General features: G+C 38.2%; 1 protein-coding gene across 5 annotated transcripts in view; it reads left to right on the top strand.

Moving 5' to 3' along the window:
* Positions 1-11,007: 11,007 nt before the first annotated feature.
* The window catches only part of LOC124777495 (serine/arginine-rich SC35-like splicing factor SCL33), a 162,608-nt gene continuing 149,842 nt past the window's right edge, over positions 11,008-23,773 (top strand). For all 5 annotated transcript variants that reach the window (XM_047252938.1, XM_047252936.1, XM_047252935.1 and 2 more), the window contains exons 1-2: positions 11,008-11,089; positions 13,661-14,003. In XM_047252938.1, the coding sequence (XP_047108894.1) occupies positions 13,780-14,003 (224 nt within the window). In that variant the 5' untranslated portion in view covers positions 11,008-11,089; positions 13,661-13,779. The remainder of the gene's footprint in view (positions 11,090-13,660; positions 14,004-23,773) is intronic.

The raw sequence follows: 23,773 nt of genomic DNA, 5'->3' as shown, positions 1-23,773 counted from the left end.
TGTGGCACATCAGTGCTATTTTCAGTGTGTGGTGCCACCATTCCACTAGGCCGTTTGACTGTGGATTATAGGCTGTGGTATGGAATCAGTGGCAGCCGCAGTTCTGTAAACAGGGTTGATTCAAATTGTCTGTCCTGATCAGTTGTTAGCAACTCAGGGCAGCCAAATCTCACTATCCATAGGTCGATGAATGATCTCGCCACAGTCTATGCTGATATGTCCCTGAGCAAAGCAGCCTCCACCCACTGAGTCGTTCAGTCGATGACCAATAGGATATAATGAAATCCATTACATTCAGGTAGTGACCCCACTAAATCTATATGTGTGTGGCAAAAACGGCCCTTCAGGACAGAGAAGCTCCCTAACAGTGGCTGGTTGTGTCATCCTGTCTTAGCCCTCTGGCAAGGAATGCACGCTCATGTCCAAGTGGCACAATTCCTCTTCATACTTGGCCACACATAATGCTCCGAAACTAGTTTCGTCATGGGGTGCTCTCTGGGATGAGCTAAGTTATGAGTAAGTTGAATATTATTCAGTGATTGTTGGCAGCAATGAAAGGTCATTTCCTTCCTGCCATGTTGCACCAAACTAGTTTGTCGGTTCCAGGCACTGGGCATTGTCATAGTTGTAATCCATGTCGCCACCTGACAGGAATTGTTCCAGGTCCATACCTGCTGCATGTGCATTCGCAAGGTTATCGAAATCCAGTTGAGTTGTCATGGCCGCTATGCAGGACAGGTAGTTCGCAACCATATTGTCTATTCCATGCATATGGTGAATGTCTGTTGTGAACTGTGAGATGTGGTCCAAGTGCCTAAACCTGCGTGATGTGGCTTTGGCAAACAGATTCTTTACTGTGTCAGCTAATGATCAATGATCTGTATAGATAGTAAGTGGTCTCCATCCAATATTGTTGTGGAAGTAGCACATCACTTCATACATGGCCAGTAGTTCATGGTCAGACCACTTCCTTTGAGACTCTGTCAGTTTCCTTGGGAAAAGACAGTGTCAATCCTGGCACTTCCTCTGTAATACAGTACCTATAATTTGATCGCTCACGTCTTAGGTAATGATGAGATGAGCACACAGTGAAGGTAATGTGAGTGTGATGGTGTGGGCTAGATGAGCTTTAATGTTGTCAAATGCAGTTTGCACCTTGGCTGTCCATGTTAGCTTCCTCTTCTCCGATACATTTTTCCCCCTTAGAGCTTCTGTGATGGGGAGTAGAATTTCAGGTGCATGGGGTAGGTGTCATCAGTAGAAACTCACAATGCTGAGAAATTTATGTAGTGCTTGGTAAGTTGTGGGAGGGGACCAGTTAGTAATGTGCTCAATTTTGTCCTGTGTGAGCCATATGTCTGTTGCATTGACTAGTTGGCTGATGAAAGTGATGCAAGACTGTCGCAGTTGTCATTTGTCCTAATTTCCATTCTGTATTGTGACAGCTTGTCATATATTCCATGCAGGTGTCATTCATGCTCCTCTGTGGATTTTGAGAATATAATTAAATTGCCTAAATAGCAGTAACAGTGTGGAACATTGAAAACTGCCTAAATCAGATACATATGAACCCCACTTACGTTGGAAATATATTGGATCTAATGGCAATAAATGGACCTGACCTCTTTGAGGCATCAGTGACGATGACACAGTTGTGGAACAATGATTACCAAAGTACAAAGGACAATTAAAACAAGCAGAAAGATATATATTTTCAGTAAACTAGATGAAAAATCAGTAGTGTCATATCTCAATGAGGAACTTGAAACTTTCAGCACAGGGCAGGAGCACTCTGGCTCAAGTTTAAAAGAATAGTGGCCACTCACTGGATAGATAAGTACCCACTAGAACAGCTCATCACAGGAGGAAACCTCCATGATGTGCAGTCACTGTAAAGATATTACTAAAGAAACAGAGGTTACTGCATAATAGGTGTAAAACAAAGTGTAGGGCTATAGATAGAGAGATGCAGAATGAAATGCATTTGGCTGTCAAGAGAGCAATGCATGATGCCTTCAATTACTACTGTAGCTGAATACTGTCAAGTGAGCTTTCACAGAACCCAAAGAAATTCTGGTCATATATGAAGACTATTAGTGGCACTAAATTTAATGTCCAGTTGCTAGCAAATGAGACAGGAACTGCAATTGAGGGCAGCAAAGCAAAAGCTGAAATGCTTAACTTCATTTTTAAATGATCCTTTACAAAGGAAAACCTAGGAGGATTGCCCCGATTTAACGTCTTACTACTGAAAAGGTGAATGAAATAAGTATTAATGAGAATAGAATGAAATAAGTATTAATGAGAAACAGCTGAAATTGTTAAAACTGACCAAAGCTATAGACCTTCATGGAATCCCTGTCAGATTCTATACTGAATTTATGGATGAGTTAGCCCCTCTTGTAACTATAATCTATCACAGATCCCTCAAACAAAAAACCGTGCCCAGTTCCTGGAAAAAGTCACAGGTCACACTTGTCTGTAAGATGGATAGTATAAGTGATTCACAAAACTACCATCCAATATCCTTGACATCAATTTGTTGTAAAATCTTAAAATATGTTCTGAGCCCAAACATAATGAGGCACCGGTATATTGAACAGAATGACCTTGTCAGTGCCAACCAGCATGTATTTTGAAAACATTGATCATGTGAAACCGAACTTGCACTTTTCTCACATGATATACTGAAAACTTTGGATCAAGGCAATCAGGTAGATGCGATATTTATTTATTTCCATAAAGCATTTGACTCAGTACCATACCTATGCTTACTGTCAAAAGTACACTCATATGGAGTATCAAGCAAAATTAGTGACAGGATTGAGGACATTTTGGTAGGGGGGACATACCATGTTATCTTGGAAGGAGAGTCATTGACGTATGTAGACATAACTTCAAGTGTGCCCCAGGAAAGTGTGTTGGTACCCTTGCTGTTCATGTTGTATATTAATGACCTTGTGGACAATATTAATAGTAAAATCGGGCTTTTTGCAGATGTTGCAGTTATCTATGATGAAGTGCTGTCTGAAAGAAGCTGCATAAATATTCAGTCAGATCTTGATAAGATTTCAACATGGTGCAGAGATTGACAACTTGCCCTACATGTTCAGGAATGTAAAATTGTGCACTTCAAAAAATGAAAAAATGCAGTATTCTATGATTATAATATCAACGAGTCACTGTTGGAATTGGTCAACTCATACAAACATCTGGTTGTAACACTTTGTAGGGATATGAAATGGAATGTTCACATAGGTTCAGTCATGAATTTATTGGTAGAATACTGGGGAAGTGCAATCAGTCTACAAAGGAGATTGCTTACAAATCACTCATGTGACTGTTTCTAGAATATTGCTCAAGTGTGTGGGTTCTGTGCCAGATAGAACTAACAGGGAATATTGAATGTATAGGGAGAAGGGCAGCGTGAATGGTCACAGGCTTGTTTAACCCATGGGAGAGTGTCACAGAGTTATTGAAGGAACTGGATTGGTAGACCTTTGAAGATAGACATAAACTATCCTGAGAAAGTCTAGGGATATACCCCCCACCCCCCCCCCCCTTATGTATCACTCACATACGGATTGTGAGGATAAGATTAGGATAATTACTGCAAGCACAGAGGCATTCAAACATATGTGAAAGGAACAGGAAGAAGCCCTATTAACGGGTACAGTTGGAGATACTCTCTACCATGCACCTCATGATGGTTTACAGAGTTTAGATGTAGATGGAGGTGTTAAAGCCTAGGTTCAACCTGAATAATGTGATAACGATACTGTCTTCAGATCCCTTAGCTATCTATGAGTGTGTTCTTTCCTTTGAAAATATATCTTAGTTAGCCTATTAATTTTTTGACTTCTTTAGTACACATCTTCTCTCAGATTAATGCACATTGTTTGAAGCAATGTACCTATAAATGAATTTTTTAAAGAAAATCTGTTAATTATGTATTTCATAAGCCTTTTAGTATGTATTTTCTCTCAGATTAATACCCGTGGAGCAATGTACAGTACCTCTTAAATGTAACCATTACAGCACTGCATCATCTACCATCATATTTCCACTCTGACTTACCCACTATAGTGAGGTTCTTTCTGTATTATGTCCAATCTAAAGGCCCAGTGAAGATACAATACCAAGTTTCTACATGGTGTTTGTGAATGAAAACATGTGTGACACCTTACAAACTGCTTCACCCTTTAATGAACCAGCTTTGTGACAGCAAGGTGTGAAATGTGCTGACTGGGGAGACACCATGTATGGGGTTCCCCAAGGCTCAGTCTTAGGTCCACTATTGTTCCTCATATATGTAAATGCTCTTCCGTGTAGTATGTACGAGCAGAAATAGTTCTTTTTGCAGATGACACTATAATTGTAATCCATCCAAGCACACATACAGAAATGGAGGAAATGGTGACCAGTATTCTTAAAAGTATCATTGAGTTGTTTTCTGTGAATGGTCTTACTCTCAGTTTTACACAACATATTCAGTTATGCATATCTAGGGTTACTACACCATTGGTAAGTGTAATACATAGTAAAGAAATAGTAAATAGGGTTGACACTCCAAAATTCTTAAATGTCCATGTTGAAGAGAATTTAAACTGGAAAAAGCACATTTTTCGATTTCTAAAACAACTTAGATCATCGACATTTGCACTTAGAATTCTTAGAAATTCTGGGCAGAGACAAATCTCTATGTTGGCATGTTTTGCATATTTTCATTCAGTAATGTCATATGGATTAATGTTCTGGAGTAACTCAAATTTAAGAAAGAAAGCCTTCATTCCACAAAATATGGTGCTCAACTGTGATCATCTTGTAGGTATCTGTTTAAGGATTGGGCATTCTGACTACTGCTTCATAGTATATTTATTCCCTCACAAAATTTGTTCTAGGTAATCCACTACAGTTCTAAAGGTACAATGCTGTAAATAATTACAATATCAGAAGGAAAAATGACAGCCATTATTCCACATTAAGGTTGTCCTTTAGCACAAAGAGGGATACACAATGCTACAAGAAAATTTTTCATCATATATCCAGTAATATAAAATGTCTGACAGACAGCAAAGTAAAATTTGGAAACAAACTGAACAAGTTTCTCCTTGTCACCTCATTCTATTCTGTAGATGAAGTTCTGTTATTGTAATATATAAAAGGCTGTGGGTAGGAATTACTAACTAAAAAAATAATAAATAAATAATTTCGGCATTTAGCTATATTTACTCCATAATTATTGATTTGGTATGTGAATGTAAAATGACTTATTCCACATCATTAAGATTTATGGTACAAAATGATCCGTGGAACACGAAACTAATGACTGCTAAGAAACTCATTGACAATCTAAGACTAGAAATAAAATGCCTGTCAGAAAGCAAAAGTATTTTCATATGTAGTATAAAAATATTTATACTTAACAACTTCTCCCCCCCCCCCCCCTCACCCATGAACGATGGACCTTGCCATTGGTGGGGAGGCTTGCATGCCTCAACAATACACATAGCACCTTACCGTAGGTGCAACCACAATGGAAGGGTATCCGTTGAGAGGCCAGACAAATGTGTGGTTCCTGAAGAGAGGTGGCAGCCTTTTCAGTAGTTGCAGAGGCAACAGTCTGGATGATTGACTGATCTCTGATCTGGCCTTATAACACTAACCAACACGGCCTTGCTGTGCTGGTACTGCAAACAGCTGAAAGCAAGGGGAAACTACAGCCACAAATTTTCCCGAGGGCATGCAGCTTTACTGTATGGTTAAATGAATACGGCATCCTCTTGGGTAAAATATTCCGGAGTTAAAACAGTCCCCCATTTGGATCTCCGGGCGGGGCCTACTCAAGAGGACGTTGCTATCACCAGAAAGAAAACTGGCGTTATACGGATTGGACTGCGGAATGTCAGATCCATTAATTGGACAGGTAGGTTAGAAAATTTAAAAAGAGAAATAGATAGGTTAAAGTTAGATATAGTGGGAATTACTGAATTTCGGTGGCAGGAGGAGCAAGACTTTTGGTCAGGTGAATACAGGGCTATAAATACAAAATCAAATAGGGGTAATGCAGGAGTAGGTTTAATAATGAATTAAAAAGTAAGAGTGAGGATAAGCTACTACAAACAGCACAGTGAACACATTATTGTGGTCAAAATAGACATGAAGCCCAGGCCTACTACAATAATACAAGTTTATATGGCAACTAGCTCTGCAGATGACGAAGAAATTGATGAAATTAATGATGAGATTAAAAAAAATAATTCAGATAGTGAAGGGAGACAAAATTTAATAGTGAAGGATGACTGCAATTTGATAGTAGGAAAAGGGAGAGAAGGAAACATACAAGGTGAATATGGATTGGGGGGGGAGAAACGAAAGAGGAAGCCTCCTGTAAGAATTTTGCACAGAGCATAACTTAATCATAGCTAACACTTGGTTCAGGAATCATGAAAGAAGGTTGTATACGTGAAAGAGGCATGGAGATACTAGAAGATATAAGATAGATTATATAATGGTAAGACAGAGATTTAGGTTTAAAATTGCAAGATATTTCCAGAGGCAGATGTGGAGTCTGACCACAATCTATCAGTTATGAACTGTAGATTAAAACTGAAGAAACTGCAAAAAGGTGGGAACTTAAGGAGATGGGACCTGGATAAACTGAATAATCCAGAGATTGTACAGAGCTTCAAGGAGAGCATAAGGGAACAATTGACAGGAATGGGGGAAAGAAATACAGTAGAAGAAGAATGGGTAGCTTTGAGGAATGAAATAGTGAAGGCAGCAGAGGATCAAGTAGGTAAAAAGATGAGGACTAGTAGAAATCCTTGGGTAACAGAAGAAATATTGAATTTAATTGATGAAAGGAGAAAGTATAAAAATGCAGTAAATGAAGCAGGCAAAGAGGAATAGAAACGTCTCAAAAATGAGATCGACAGGAAGGGCAAAATGGCTAAGCTAGGATGGCTAGAGGACAAATGTAAGGATGTAGAGGCATACATTACTAGGGGTAAGATAGATAATGCCTACAGGAAAATTAAAGAGACCTTTGGAGAACAGAGAACCACTTGTATGAATATCAAGACCTCAGATGGAAACTCAGTTCTAAGCAAAGAAAGGAAAGCAGAAAGGTGGAAGGAGTATATAGAGGGTCTATACAAGAGCAATGTACTTGAGGACAATATTATGGAAGTGGAAGAGGATGTAGATGAAGATGAAATGGGAGATATGATACTGCATGAAGAGTTTGACAGAGCACTGAAAGACCTGAGTCAAAACAAGGCCCTGGGAGTAGACAACATTCCATTAGAACTATTGATAGCCTTGGGAGATCCAGTCCTGATGAAACTTTACCATCTGGTGAGCAAGATGTATGAGACAGGCGAAATACCCTCAGACTTCAAGAAGAATATAATAATTCCAATCCCAAAGAAAGCAGGTGTTGACAGATGTGAAAATTACCAAACTACCAGTTTAATAAGTCACGGCTGCAAAAAAATAACACGAATTCTTTACAGATGAATGGAAAAACTAGTAGAAGCCGACCTCGGGGAAGATCAGTTTCGATTCTGTAGAAATATTGGAACACATGAGGCAATACTGACCCTTCAACTTATCTTAGAAGATAGATTAAGGAAAGGCAAACCTACGTTTCTAGCATTTGTAGACTTAGAGAAAGCTTTTGACAATGTTGACTGGAATACTCTCTTTCAAATTCTGAAGGTGGCAGAGGTAAAATACAGGGAGTGAAAGGCTATTTACAATTTGTACAGAAACCAGATGGCAGTTATAAGAGGCGAGGGGCATGAAGGGGAAGTAGTGGTTGGGAAGGAAGTGAGACAGGGTTGTAGCATCTCCCTGATGTTATTCAATCTGTATATTGAACAAGCAGTAAAGGAAACAAGAGAAAAATTTGGAATATGTGTTAAAATCCATGGAGAAGAAATAAAAACTTTGAGGTTCACCAATGAGATTGTAATTCTCTCAGAGACAGCAAAGGACTTGTAAGAGCAGTTGAACGGAATGGACAGTGTCTTGAAAGGAGGATGTAAGATGAGCGTCAACAAAAGCAAAACGAGGATAATGAAATGCGGTCGAATTAAGTCGGGTGATGCTGAGGGAATTAGATTAGGAAATGAGACACTTAAAGTAGTAAAGGAGTTTTGCTATTTGGGAAGCAAAACGACTGATGATGGTCAAAGTAGAGAGGATATAAAATGTAGACTGGCAATGGCAAGGAAAGCGTTTCTGAAGAAGAGAAATTTGTTAACATCGAGTATTAGAAGGAAGTCATTCCTGAAAGTATTTGTATGGAATGTAGCCATGTATGGAAGTGAAACATGGACGATAAATAGTTTTGACAAACAGAGAATAGAAGCTTTCGAAATGTGATGCTACAGAAGAATGCTGAAGATTAGATGGGTAGATCACATAAATAATGAGGAGGTATTAAGTAGAATTGATGAGAAGAGGAGTTTGTGGCACGACTTGACTAGAAGAAGGGATTGGTTAGTAGGACATGTTCTGAGGCATCAAGGGATCACCAATTTAGTATTGGTGTGCAGTGCGGAGGGTAAAAATCGTAGAGGGAGACCAAGAGATGAATACACTGAGCAGATTCAGAAGGATGTAGGTTGCAGTAAGTACTGGGAGATGAAGAAGCTTGCACAGGATAGAGTAGCATGGAGAGCTGCATCAAACCAGTCTCAGGACTGAAGACCACAACAACTTCTTCTGTACAGCAGAGGAATTCATGAGCGGAGATAATCAGTTTCCAAGAACAAAAACTATAAACGGAAAGCTTTTATCCATACAAATATTCTCTTTTATTTGTATTTGTACAGTGCAAGTGTGGTATGTTTTGTCTGTTGACACGTTTCAGTAACATTTACCATGAATTTTGTCTATGGAGCAAGGAATTAATTTAATATTGCTTTATAATGATAATTTATTTTCCTCTCAAAGATGTGAAATTTATTAGCAAAGCATCCATCTGTGATGTAATGTGTTTTGCCACTTGTCTACTCTGAATCTTGATAATAAATGGGATTACAGCTTGATAATAAATTCAACTGGGAGGAGCACACCACAGAACTGCTGAAGCGTCTTAACAAATCTCTGTTTGCAATGCGAATTTTGTCAGACATAGGGGATATAAAAATGAAAAAGCTGGCATACTATGCTTACTTTCATTCCATAATGTCATATGGGATTATTTTCTGGGGTAATTCATCAAGCCAAGCTAAAGTTTTCCGGGCACAAAAACGTGCAGTAAGAGTTATATGTGGTGTGAACTCAAGAACATCCTGCAGAAGCCTGTTTAGGGAACTAGGGATACTAACTACAGCTTCCCAATATATTTATTCCTTAATGAAATTTGTCATTAAAAATATATCACTTTTTCAAACCAACAGCTCAATTCATGGAATCAATACTAGAAATAAGAATAATCTTCACAAGGATTTAAAGTCACTTAGTCTTGTACAAAAAGGTGTGCATTATTCAGGAACACACATTTTCAATAACTTGCCAGCAGCCATAAAAAGCTTAACAACCAATGAAATTCAGTTTAAGAGAAGCCTAAAGGATTTATTGGTGGCCAACTCCTTCTACTCCATTGATGAATTTCTGAGGAAAACCAACTGATTTGTATATAAGTACAACATAACTTCTGCACAATTTCAGTGCAGTAATGTGTTCACTGAAAATTTGTGTGTGTGTGTGTGTGTGTGTGTGTGTGTGTGTGTGTGTGTGTGTGTGTGTGTGTAAGTATAATCTAACTTCTGCACCATTTCAGTGCAGTAATGTGTTCATTGTAAATAAGTATTACAGTAGTTGTATTACATGTTTCTTACCTTATAAATAAATATAAAACTTTTTTATTTTAAATTCAGTGCAATAGTATTTGTAAAATGACTCTTAGTGTTCATTAAAAAATGACGATCATTCCACTTGGGACCTGTGGAATGGTACATTAGCTTATTTGTTTTAGTTTAAATATTTGTCATGTATTGTTGTTTTTCTGACATGTTCCACATCCTGGAGGACCTCCTCACTACGGATCAATTGGAATGAAAGTAAATCTAATCTAATCTAATCTGTAACAACTGTAGTTGTCAGCTATAGAGGTACTCAGCATACTGTTGGATTATAGTGCTGTTCTGGAAACAAGGTGCATTGATCATCCAAGGTGTGTATCAGTACATATTTCTTTTTGATTATATGTGAGGAGTGTACACTGGTTGTATTCATTTTATTGGTGTGGAAAATAATGAAATGCTTCAGGGCATCAAACATAAATATCTAAATTTTTCTTGTTAATTTTTATATCAAGGGCTGTTATATAATACCGACAGATGTTCGGCAAAAACATTATTTAGACACCATGGAATAAACTGTACTACTTTTGAAATTCGGTTTTATTTATTGCCTGTTATCGAATTTCACTTTCATGTGGGCGTAACAGTATCGACAACTGGGCGTGGTTTAGAATACTCTGAATTGGTCGCCTCTATTCCAGTTTATTGACAACTCTTCAGCATCTCCAACCAATCCAAACTCGAGTTATTTATACACATAAAGTAACAATCAATAGTCAAACTACAACAAGGTACATATGTTCGTAGTTTGACAGTGAAAATTAATAATTACATTTACTGGACCATTAAAAAAATTAACAGCTTTGACTGAATAATGAAATGCAAATACTGCTACGAGAAGTGAAATCTATAACTAATCAGAACTATGAGAAATGACGCTCATATGACTGGGTATCCCATTGTTTATAATTTTGCAAGAGATCGCGCTGTTGAAATAGAGGAAGTCGTTGAAGTCTTTTTTTATGACATTATATGTAAGAGACTTTCTATCTCGAATAACTATAGTGATTTTTAAATAAAATATTATTTTGAGACAAATCTAGCCTTGTATTGAAATTTCAAAGTATGTATATTTCCCTAATAACATCATTTGATTAACGTGGAAGTAACGCCAAGCCGGGTGACTTCCATTTCCTTCCGCTTGGCTATTGGTGATACGAAGTGCGTTTGGTTCTGATTTAACGATTTGTTAAGTGGAAATTGTCACGGAAGTAAGTAATTTTTCGATAGTGCAGTTTTTTGGGATTTATTAAATGTGGTATAACAGTGTGAAAACGATGTAGTAGTGTATACTTATAACGAAATTGTCGTTTTCCGCTTTATTGGATGATATATGGATTGTGTGCCTCATCTGTGAAGTCTTACGAAAATATTTTTAAGAGGAATATATATTACTAAACGTTTAAGCTAGTTTTTTTAAATAAATAAATATTTGTTGGTTTGTTTGCACCTGGAAATGATTGAAATAGTACAAATGTCTCAGCAGGAAGATGATCAATTTACATTATTGTGAGAATAAAATCGATATTACATGACATATATTTGTCGAAAAAGTAAATGAATTAGGGCATTATTCTGAATGTGGAAGTGTGTATGTTGCAAAGAGTGACGAGTAGCCGGCATTTGCAATTTGTTTTCAGAGCTCATCGTATGAAATATTTACTGCCAAGAGAGGATAAAAAACGGAACAACGCAACACTTCATTAATGATTCTCATAAGGTCAATAATGTGAAAATAAAAAATAAAAGGGAAGGTATTAAGCAGTGTTGCTTCGATAACTAAGTACTTGTAGAACTGTAGCAGAAATAGTTCGTGACATTCGTTATTCATTTATTTTTATATGAATATATTATTCTACATGAAACGTAGTGAAAAGCAGATAAATTGTAATGCATGCAGTTGCACACTAGATTTACACGTTCTGAAACTACTAACAATGATAGTACATCAGCTGATAGCGTTCAGCCTATGCCTAATTGCAGTAGAACAAAGAACATACCCGTAGAATTCGGTGGTCAGTAATTTGTGGGAATGGCAAAAGTATGATTTTTGGGTGAAAATTACGAGTGAAGGCAATACTGCTGTTTGTGTGTTTGGTGAAACAGTGTTGGCAGCCCTTGCCTTGGGTTATGACAACAGTGCTAGGCTACTGGTTTTAAGTAGCAGGTGAAAGAAAAACAGGCACATGGCTTGTCTCTTAGCAATGAATTGGAACTAGTCTGTCATGTCCTAATCAGATCATGAGCTTGTGTAATATTACAGCTAAGAAGCAATGCATTTAGTTAAGCAATACGAATGTTGACAGTGCTTGCTATGAGGTCATTTGGGGATGCAAGAGGGTGTGTCAGCAGCGAGTTGCAGGTAGTCAGTGAGGTAACATCAGGAAGACAGTGTTTGTTTTGTAGCAGTAGTGGAAATAATTATCAAATCATGATGTTTGGGGGGGGGGGGGGGTCTTAATAATTTAGGTAAATAAGATAATTGCTGTAACAAAAGATTTGTCGATGTGATATGTAGTCATACTAATGTGATAACTTACTTGACTTGTGTCCAATCACTGTCTTACGAATAACACTTGGATTGTTTAGGAAACATAACACAACTGCTTGTCGTAGTAACACATGTTGATTTCACCAACTTGAAACAGGTTATCACTTTTTAGTTGTCACTTTTTAACCTAACCTCAGGTGATGCTATCAGCAAGTCTGCCAACATGGTGTTTATTATAAACAAATAGTACCCGAAAAATATCAAAGCTGTGGTTTGAAAATCTAAGGAAACTGCAATTAGTTTGTGAGGAACATTGAATGATTTTAATTTTGGCATTCAAAATACATTCTCTCTTCCCCACAACTGCATAAAGTGGATGTGTGTTGCCATTCTTTGTGCTGTTTAGGAGAAGTGTCTTGGCTGGCACTACCACTGTTTTCAACTTCAGCTGATTTCTATTGTGCCCATATTTACACTTTGTGCATTTTTTGTATTTTGACTGTATTCCTGATTTGGTAAATAGTCTGATGTAGCAAATAATGTTACACACACACTGATTTTCATTGAGTAGAGTGTGCACTGGATCTTTGTGGTTTTATAAGATTCATTTAACTTATCTTGCTACCCATTTATTATTCATTCTGGGTAATCTTTTAATTCTGTACTGTCTCTTCCCCTGCCCCCCCCCCCCCCCCCCCCCCCCCCGCCCGGCCCCCCTCTCTCCCGGGAGTGGGGGTGTTTGGACGTTGTATACTGTAATATCCACTTGGATGGCTTAAATATTGTCACCTCTCTCACTCGAAACAACCACCTACAGTTATAATAGCAATTGGTGTTACCAAGATAAAGGAACATGCAGTTTCCCACGATGTGACAGGATACATTATTATTTGGGCTGGGTTCACATTATGCTGGGTTAAACTCTGCTACAAAATACGAAGTTTTGTGTATGCAGAGGACATTTGCTGCTTTTGAACATTCATTTTTCCTTCTCCATGTGTTACTGGTCATAGGCAGTACTAGAATTAGAAAAGTTGAGTGTTACCTGTGATGCTAAATTTTTAGTTTCAAATGCTGTTGTTTATTATCAACATTTTATCAGATGTAAACAGACTTAACTATTTCGGGTTTTATTTATTATGCCTCAGCAAAACTTGCAGGATGCCTCTTAATTTTTACAGATTGGCCATGTTGCATTAAAATAGCTTCATATAATTTTGATGAAACATTTTATGTTTCATTCAGTAAAAAGTTTTTCCTCTTCAAATGCATACATTTCTTTTATTTCCAGGTTGAAGGTTGGCTAATTATTAGAGCATCTCAGAGTGGCAGAAGTGATTGAATAAAGTGCTGCAGACAGTATTGTTGGATTGTGGTGTTCTGTGCATTTGAGAACTAATTGGTGCACTCATGCCCTCTCGTTCACCATCACGGCAGCCCAGTGCAAGCACATCACGTGCTTCACGCCGCTCACCTAGCTCTTTTCGAAGTCGAGGTACAGGTCGCTCATCTCCATCCGAAAAACGACGGCGTGTTGAGCCACAGCCGGGAAGCTCCCGTCATGGGGTATCTCCACCCACATCTCGTTCCCGGGAACGCAGGGAATTCAGACCATCTCCTGAGCTTGGGCACAGGTAAAACTATTGTTCAGTTTTGTCTCAATTCTCTGCTGAATGTTTCGCTAATTGATGATAACTATTTCACAGTTCTCAATCCATTGTCACTTTACTTAGTGTACAGAATATGGTTGTGCAATCATTTCCATATCAAAATTGGATGTGTGGTGAAGGAAACATTATTTATAACTATATGTGGACTGAAAATAGTTATTACCAGTTAAAATTTGTCCATAAACTGAAACGTCTAGCTTGTTTAACAAATAGAATTGGAAATGATGAATTACTTCTGCACGAGAAGTAAATACAGGTGTCAGTCCAACATTTGAAATAAGCCAGTGGTTTGGGTTTTTTATATCTCAGATTTTGATAATTTTTTGTACATCTGTGCTAATAGTTTGCATGGAAAAAAAATTTTGGTGTTTAATTTTAGAGTTATTGGTTTTTAAAATTTCCAAAATTTTTGTTACAGTTTGAAACCCTAGTCACTGTAACTCAGTTTGTATCAGTGCTGCATTTTTCCAGATTAAATTGTTTTTTAATTTTGAAAAATTGGAATTTCTTTTTGTTTTGAGAAAATAATAAATAAATGTTATGTTGTACGTAATTTGTTAATCCTTAACTGCCCGAATTTTTCAAAATTGGGTATTTAAATTTATTTTCAATTTTTTGACTTCTTGTGCATCTAAGTAGTGCTTATAAGCTATTATTTGACTTTTCTCTGTCTTAGTTTGTCTGTAACATAATGTGTCCATATGGACACGCTGGGCACTCAGGTGCATATTTGAAATATTTTCTGTGATATGTTTTATTAATCAGATTTTTAATACAAGTAAGGCAAAATTTGAACAAAATAATTCTTACAAACCAATTTATAACAGCATACACAAAATAATTCACAATCATTTGTTTTACTGACTTCAAAGTATTATAGACACAGTCCTACATCACATTTCCCACATTTTGAGTGAACAGCTGATGATTTCTGTTTGCAGTGCAAACCTACACATCTTCTCTTTCTCTCAGTTTTCTTGATGTAGTGCTTTATACCATCATATCTGATATCACTTGGAACATGCGATTTGTATCCACACATAGGACTGATAGACGGCCAGCCTGCTTCTTTTACGGGATTCATATATCTTTTTAGGTACGCTTGTACAATTTCTCTTCTGAATTCAGGTTGAGTAGTCCTAGCTCCCGTTCCTTTCTTCAGCTGCCATGCATTATGTACAGATACGTCAATCAGCCAAGAAAGTAAAGCCCAGTACCATTTCTTGTTTCGAATGTTTATTCTGCACATGGCAATGTTTTCATCCATCCTACCCACTCCTCCCATGTGTTTATTATAGGCTGTGATAATTTGAGGACGTTGTACTTGAACTGTCTTCTTCTCCTTTGCGGAATATCTTTTTACAAATGATACAAGTTCAACTCTTTCACAGGTAGAAGCTACAGTAACCACTGAATTGTCCACCCATTTTGTGACTATAACACAATCATCCTTGCAAAGTGAGGATTCAAAATACCCCCTTTCCTTTTTAACTAGCGCTTTCTCCGAGGAAATTGGGCACGATTTCGGAACTCTGTTTTCTCTGATAGTGTCTGTTGCTCCATAGGTATGACAGAACAGAAAAGCCTGTAAATAGGTTGTCAAAGAAAAAGTGGAATGGCAGTAACTTTACATCCAGTGTCAAATCATCTATCATCTGAATGAGTGGGGCAGTAGCCTTACCAAACTGTCCTTCATATACTGTATTTGGATTGGGTGATTTTCCTTGATAAAAGGAAAAATTTACCCCGTATCCAGAAGTAGTGCATAAACACCATGCTTTATATCCAAATCGTATCAGTTTCCCCCTGATAAATTGCTTTCAAGAGTGTCTCCCAAAATATTTTATCATTGATTCATCATAAGACATGTTGCTGAGGAACAAACAGCTTATTACATTTGTCTCTTAGTATTTCAATAAAGGGTCGAATTTTCCACATCTTGTCCTTTTCATCAAATTTGTTATGGTCGTTAAAGTGCAGAAATCTAAGAATTTGTTCAAAACAATTTCTCTTCATGGCATTGCATACAAAATCATTTCGTATGTCTAAATTTGAATCCCAGTATAACCTCTTATTAGGGAGAGGGTTATAACTACTTAGAATGAGGATCCCCAGAAAACACCTCATTTCTTCACAAGTTATATTAGGATTTGGAAAGTTCTTGAAAAGTGCGTAGTTGTTTGACTCATCAACTAGGAATTGTATCAGATCGTCATCAAAGAATAATTCGAAAATTTCCACTGCAGACTTATCAACATACATTTCAAAGCATGGATCAAGAAAAGACTTCAAATTTGAAATTAGTGCACCATGAACCCAGGTTTTTTGCATATTTCTGTTCCTGTAATCTATATTTCTGAAATCTGTTTCTGTGTGTGTGTGTCTGTTAATCTTATTTCAGCTTCAGCCTGGAGTTGTCTAGGATTGAGATTATCTGCTATTCCTCCTTCATCCTCATCACCCGAATCCTTATCCGTGAGGACTGCTGGATCAGGGGGCGTGATGTAAATTCCATCAGCCTGAGGAGCGTTTGAATCCTCAAACAGGATGTCTAAAACATCCTGCACAGTCAAACCAGGCTCTAAAGATTCTGCCAGACCTCTGTTATGATATGAAAAGAGAAAAAGAAACGAAATCATTTTTGACCCTGCAACTGCCCAGCATGTCCATATGGACACGGCTGAAATAATCACTTCATAAACAGAAAGTGAATCGATGGATAACAACTTTTCTCAAATGAAAATCTCTATAAACATATTTAGATATACTGCAAACAGTTTCACATGCCAGAATGAAGAAGTTCTTTATGAAACTTTACTTACATTACATCAACATGCTCCATTGTGGACGTCAAAGCACTCCCTGAAATACAGGCTGTCACAATCACAGTGTAAGTGTTAGCACAATGTACATAAAATTCAAACCCTCCCTGAAAACAATATGTGACCGCCAATGCTAAACATAATTGTAAGCCAACAATGAAGTAAAAACAAAACTAGTCAACAATTGTGTCCATATGGACACGCTGGGAAGTTATGGGTTAATGCATGTACCAGATTTCCTGGTGCTTTCCAAGTCGGAATTAGTCCATAGGGATTCAGGCTTGTTACTAAGTTGTAATATGTCAGAAACCAAGTAAGGCTGTTAAGTCGTTAACTTTTATTTAGTGACAATGAGTTTATTATATTAGTAGAATTATACACTTAAGTTTGCACTTGACTTTCCAATGTTAACTGTGAATATATTTTAACATACACAATAACTACACATTCTCAAAGAAGACTACGAATAATGTTCTTAATTATACCTTGATTTTTACCAATGCAGTAATGTTAATAATATTAATAAAAAGGGTGTAACTGTTATTTAACAACGTTATTTGAGTGCCTTGCGAAGAGAAACTTTTTGCTCATCCCCAATAAGAAAGATGTTATGGTGATCAACAATCAGTTTTATGAGAGTCAAAGATTTTGTATTGCAGTTTCCTTTCAAATTACATAACCTAATTCTCCCAAGCAGCAACACCAGATTACTGGTGTAACAACATGTTGTTTTCCAATATAATATGAGGCTGTTCAGACCCCTCTGTCTGCTAGTATCTCTGTTCTTCCAGTGGCAATTGTGGGGTTTAATTTACAAAGTATTGAGGTTTTGCTGCTGTCAGTTTATATGGTCTTATTGGTTATGAAAGAGCGAGCTGGTGCACAGGGATGTGTGAATAAAAGCTTTACTTGTTTTTCATTTGTTGCTGGTTCATACCGAACTACCATTTCTGCCATAGGAATAAACTAAAAGTCCTTTAATCAGTTCAAAGTATTCAACATTTGGATTCACTTGAATTTTATGAACATCAGAGTACGTAAAACAAGAAACAATTTTTGTTTTACCTTTGGCTTACACTGGTCATCAGGAAATGACGGCTGATCCTTTCATGTCAGAAATATCCATATACAAGCCCTTTTTTGGGCTACACGGCCTTCAGTCAACATAGAATGAATAACATCAACCAAAGAAGAACTGTTACAAGAACTTAGCAGGCAGCACCAATGTCATGTACTGTGCATGCAGGAAACACACAGGAGCTGTGACATGTGTAGACTGAAGACAAACGGAATGTGCCTTGCCATCGAAAGACCAAATGATTAATATGGAAGCACTATCTTCGTTTATCAGGATATCAAGATTCTATACAAAGCACTTACAGAGGGAAATATCGAAATTCTTACTATAGAAGAGGTAAATCACAATTTTGTCTCTCTACAAACCACCTGGTGAAAAACTCACAGTTAATAAACCAATAAATTACCAAAATAAACATGTGCAGATTGTTATTGGCAATTTCAACAGCCTTAGTAACATCTGGAGCTGTGGTAATGAAGATGAAAATGGGGCAGTAATACTAGAGTGGGCAGAAATGAATCACCTTACCCTTATCCACAATGTAAAACTACCTGCAAAATTCAACAGTGGAAAGTGGAGGCGAGGGTGCAATTCCCATCTCATATTAGACACCAACAGCGTTAGCCAACAGTATATAAAATCTGTCTGTTCTCTAATTCCAAATTCACAACATAGACCAATCTGCCAGATATTTGCTGCTGTTAGACCTCAGAAAATCGGAGGAGGTTTAACTTTAGAAAAGCTGACTGGTTGAGATTTGCAGCAGAAAATCCCATTTCGGAGTAGGTTTAACTTTAGAAAGGCTGACTGGTTGAGATTTGCAAATTTATTGCATGCCAAAGTGTCTTCTGTAGGACTAACACCAGAATGGTATGACACTTTCACCACGGACATAAAGAGATGTTACAAAATATCTACCATTCATGGCTGTTGGAACATCTTACACCCCTGGGCTCACATCAGACCAGGCAGCCTTATTTTCAGAATATAGCAACTTATTTGGAGAAAACCCTTTCAGTGAAACAACTGTAGAACAGGAAACAAACTCATTTCTTCTGTAAGTGTGTCAAAAAGGGGAAAATGATCAAAACAATAGAAAACCTGGATCTGAAAAAAGACAGTCATAAAACTTGAGACTTACGCAACACCTGTGCAATGCTCCAGTTATGACCACTTCACACCAAAATATCACTGCCAACCAAATGGCACATCAGTTACTGCTAATTAGGAAGCCCAGCCGTAAATCCAAAAAACCAAAACTATGAAGAACTGAGCAAGAGGAGAACAACGTTTCACTCCCATTCACAATTGAGTACAGAAGGCTATTAAACAGAGTAAAGCTGGTAAGTAGGCTGGCTTTGACGATGTACGGACTGAGGAAATTAAGCACTTTGGATTAGCACCTAAGGAATGGATCCACCAACTCTTAGAGAAGGCTGATATTACACTATCATATTTCTTTGACAAGGATTTGATCAAACGTCTGATCAAATATTAGTCAAATTTGTTCGACAAAGATATTTGATGTGGTGCTAAAAGGGGTGTTATAATGTCATCGTATTTTTCGTCAAAGTTCAAGATGGCTGACAACAACAACTTGTTAACAGCAGTTGCATGTACCTCATTGTACATAAATTACTTAAGAATGGATGAGCAAATATTTCAGCCGTGCGGGATTAGCCGGTCGAAGGCGCTGCAGTCATGGACTGTGCAGCTGGTTCCAACGGAGGTTTGAGTCCTCCCTTGGGTATGGGTGTGTCTCTTTGTCCTTAGGATAGTTTAGGTTAAGTAGTGTGTAAGCTTAGAGACTGATGACCTTAGCAGTTTAGTCCCATAAGATTTCACACACATTTGAGCAAATATTTCAGTATTTGCTCAGTGGAGTGTCTCGCCATATCACAAAACACAATACTCACTTAAGCACTCAAATACCACAGTTCACATTAACTAAAATAATACCTGAAACATGTGAAGCAATTTATAAAGCACTAAAGGACCAATATCTGAAAGCAAATAAATGTTCAATACACTGTATGTGCATTAAGAACCATTTTTATTGTAGATCAAAGTAACAATTACTTTTTTTGTCCCACAACTACAAAATTAATAGATGAAGCTGATGAGGCGCTTTACAATGTGAGGCTTCCTAAGTACAAAAATAGATTAAGAAGACTGGAGAGATCATGGAAAGAAACATTCCACATGGGAAAAATATATTTAAAAAAAAGATGCTGTGGCTTACCAAACGGGAAAGTGCTGGTTGATAGACACAATAAAAGCGAGCGCGCGCACACACACACACACACACACACACACACACACACACACACACACACACACACACACACCAAGCTTTCGCAACCCACGCTTGCTTCATCAGGAAAGAGGGAAGGAGAGGGAAAGACGAAAGGATGTGGGTTTTAAGGGAGAGGGTAAGGAGTCATTCCAATCCCGGGAGCGGAAAGACTTACCTTAGGGGGAAAAAGGGACAAGTATACACTAGCGCGCGCACACATCCATCCGCACATATACGCACAGTGAAATACATATGTCGATACATATGTTTGCTTTCTCGTGAGAGTAGCTTTAGTGGAGGGAATTAGTTTTTTTTTTTATGTTGTCAGATACGCACCTGGGCGATATCTCACGGCTAACGAGCTCTGCAATTTTTTTGTACTCAGGGTGCCTTACCTTGTAAAGTGCCTCCTCAGCTTCAAACATTTCTGTTAATTTGGTAGTTGTTAGCAAACAGAATTAAACTTCGCAGCCATGTACGCACGCACGCACACACACACACACACACACACACACACACACACTACTAGTGACGGAACGCTGCAGTGATGCTAGCGCTCCTAGTGGTAGCATTTCACATTGCAACGAACAGAAGACAAGCTACTTTTATGAGCAAATCTACTGTGAGGCCCTAGATTTATTTGATGACAGGTGAGATTTGACAAATTCCTCTATTACACCATAAAATTTCTTTGACATAAATACTTGACATATCAACTATGGTCATGTAATACCAGCCTAAACGTATTGATCAATGTCAGATTCCAAAGATATGACACAAGAGCCGAGTAATTGCTGTACTGAAACCTGCCAAAGAAGGAAACAGTCCAAAGAATTGTAGACCAATCATACTACTGTATCTTCTTTACAAACTTCTAGAGAGAATGATAACCATCTCTCACATGTTATTGATCCCTTGCTTTTACCTCAGCAAGGTGGATTCTGTCCTAGTAAAATGTGTACAGAACAATTACTCAGTCTTACACAGTTCATAGAAGATAAATTTGAAGCCTGTAAGGTGATAGGAGTGGTATTCGTGGACTTGACATCAACGTATCCGTCAGCCACCAGTTACTATTAGACAAGATCTACAACCTAACCAAGGATTTCAGTCTCATCATGTTAATCGCTTCAGGCAAATGCCGGGATTTGACGGATCATGGCCGTTTTTTTTTTTTTCCTTTTCCTCCCCCCCCACACCATTCTCTAATATGATGGGACCGATGACCATGCTGTTTGCTCCCCTCCCCAAACCAGCCAACCGACCAGGCTCATCACCAACCTTCTGCAGAACTGAAGATTCTTCGGTGACCTTCCAGGGCAGCGTAGCCGATGGAGACTGCAGAAAATGGCCTTGCCCAGGGAAATTTGTTGGCTCCAGTTCTGTTCAGTATATATACTAACGACCAACCTCTAGTCTCCCAACTGCAGGAGTTTCTTGTATGCTTTTCATCTCGCTCTGGCAATCCAAAGCACAAACTTCGATTCAATAGAAATCGCCCCAAGGATTGCTCTTGAAGATTTGTCAAAATGCTACAGAATAAACCAGATTAAATCAAACCCATCAAAGACAGAAGTGTGTGCTTTCCATCTGAGAAATAGGGAAACAACCAGCAAGTTAAAGATAGAACAGTCAGGGGTTAAATTGGGACACAGTGACACTCCAAGATACACTTCACAGACCTCTAACAATAAAAAAAAGCATGAATTTTAGATCAAAAGTATCTGCCAGGAACAACCTACTGAGAAAAGTGGCCAGATCACAGTGGGGCAGTCAAGCTGAAACCATCCGAACTTCTGTAATGGCATTATGCTACTCTGCTGCAGAGATTGTCTGTCCTGTTTGGCAAAAGTCAACACATGCCAGACGGGTGGATATTGTCCTAAACGACACATGCAGAATTATAACAGGCTGCTTGAAGTCAACTCAAGTCGAGTGGTTCTATCACCTTGCAGGAATTGCACCTCCTCCTGTTTGAAGAGAAATAGCAGCAAACGGAATGAACAAAACTGGAGCAGGAAAAAATGCACTCCATGCATGGCCAACAACCCTACCCATCATGACTAAGGCAAAATAAAAGTTTCCTCAGAACATCGGAGAAACTAACACCTATTGATGAAGTAGTCAGGCTGCTACTATGGAGGGGTGAGATATACCACCCTTCCAGTTGGAAAAGATGTTCAGATTCTGAACCCTCTGGTCATGATGAGAATTGGCCAATCTGAAAATTCTTGAATAGGCTGAGAGGTCAGGAGTGGGCAGATTATGAGTTAACCTGGCAAAAAGGGGATAAAACAAAACCCACTGTGGCTGCAGGGAAGAACAAACTTTCATCATATGCTTCTTGCAAACCAAGTGCAGTTGAGGTACTGTTGGCATACACATAGCAGTAAAATAAAATGTATTTTCATATGTTCCCTTTAGAATTTTCAACAGTCAAACTGCAAATATTTTAAAGGCTATATAAACTTATTAAAATGGTATAAATTTCAGGTCTGTATGTCAAATACCTTTTGAGATATGGCAGGCTGTGGCTAAGCTATGTCTCCACAATATCCTTTCTTTCAGGAGTGCTAGTTTTCTTTCAGGAGTGCTAGTTCTGCAAGGTTCGCAGGAGAGCTTCTGTAAAGTTTGGAAGGTAGGAGACGAGGTACTGGCAGAAGTAAAGCTGTAAGGACGGGTCGTGAGTTGTGCTTGGGTAGCTCAGTTGGTAGAGCACTTGCCCGCGAAAGGCAAAGGTCCCTAGTTTGAGTCTCAGTCTGGTGCACAGTTTTAATCTGCCAGGCAGTTTCATAAGTGTTATTTATTATTATTAAAAAAAAAGATAAAACTGACATTATGTTCTGAAGAATTATTTTTACAAATACTTGAACAAAATATTTTGTAAGATGGCCAAATAAAAAGACCGACCTTTAGATTCAAATGTAGAAGAAAAATATATTAGCATTATTTTGGAAAAAAAATTGATTCTGTTTCCCATTGCGTAACATTGAACCATGGGAAGACTGCAATGTTTCATAACACCAAATTGCCTCCAATGAGCGTGATGTCAAATCGTTTGAGCGGTTGCGAGTGAGCTTATACACATGTGCAGTTGAGTTTCTTATGAGTTTTACCTTCTCCTGCTTCTGGCTACTAGTTAGCTATATAAGCAATAGCAGCAAGAAGCCAGATGCCAGGTTTTACTGGTGCGCATAAGCTGCCAGGTTTACGTATGCGCAACAGTCCTGGAACTAGGCAGGGGCAAACCGAGGTATCTGCCCCGGTTGGCATTTTCAGGGGGGGGGGGGGGAAGGGAAGGGTAAATTCATATTATTGAGGAAAAGACATTGTTTCACAAAGCACCTATCAATTACTCATATGATTTTGAACATTTTTGAACAGATTCTAAGTTGGTTTCTGAATGAGTCATAAGTTGATTTTTGAATGCGTGCGTAGTGTACGTGATGTCTCTGTCGAGAATCCCCGTCGCATCTAGAAACAAACTTTCCTGCAGACACTAGGGGACGGGTCTATACGAGCTTACCGGAATAAAGCT

The sequence above is a fragment of the Schistocerca piceifrons genome, chromosome 2, assembly GCF_021461385.2.
Source record: "Schistocerca piceifrons isolate TAMUIC-IGC-003096 chromosome 2, iqSchPice1.1, whole genome shotgun sequence".
Taxonomy (NCBI): Eukaryota; Metazoa; Arthropoda; class Insecta; order Orthoptera; family Acrididae; genus Schistocerca; species Schistocerca piceifrons.
The sequence above is the reverse complement of the archived record's forward strand: the minus strand, read 5'-3'. Positions and strand labels throughout refer to the sequence as shown.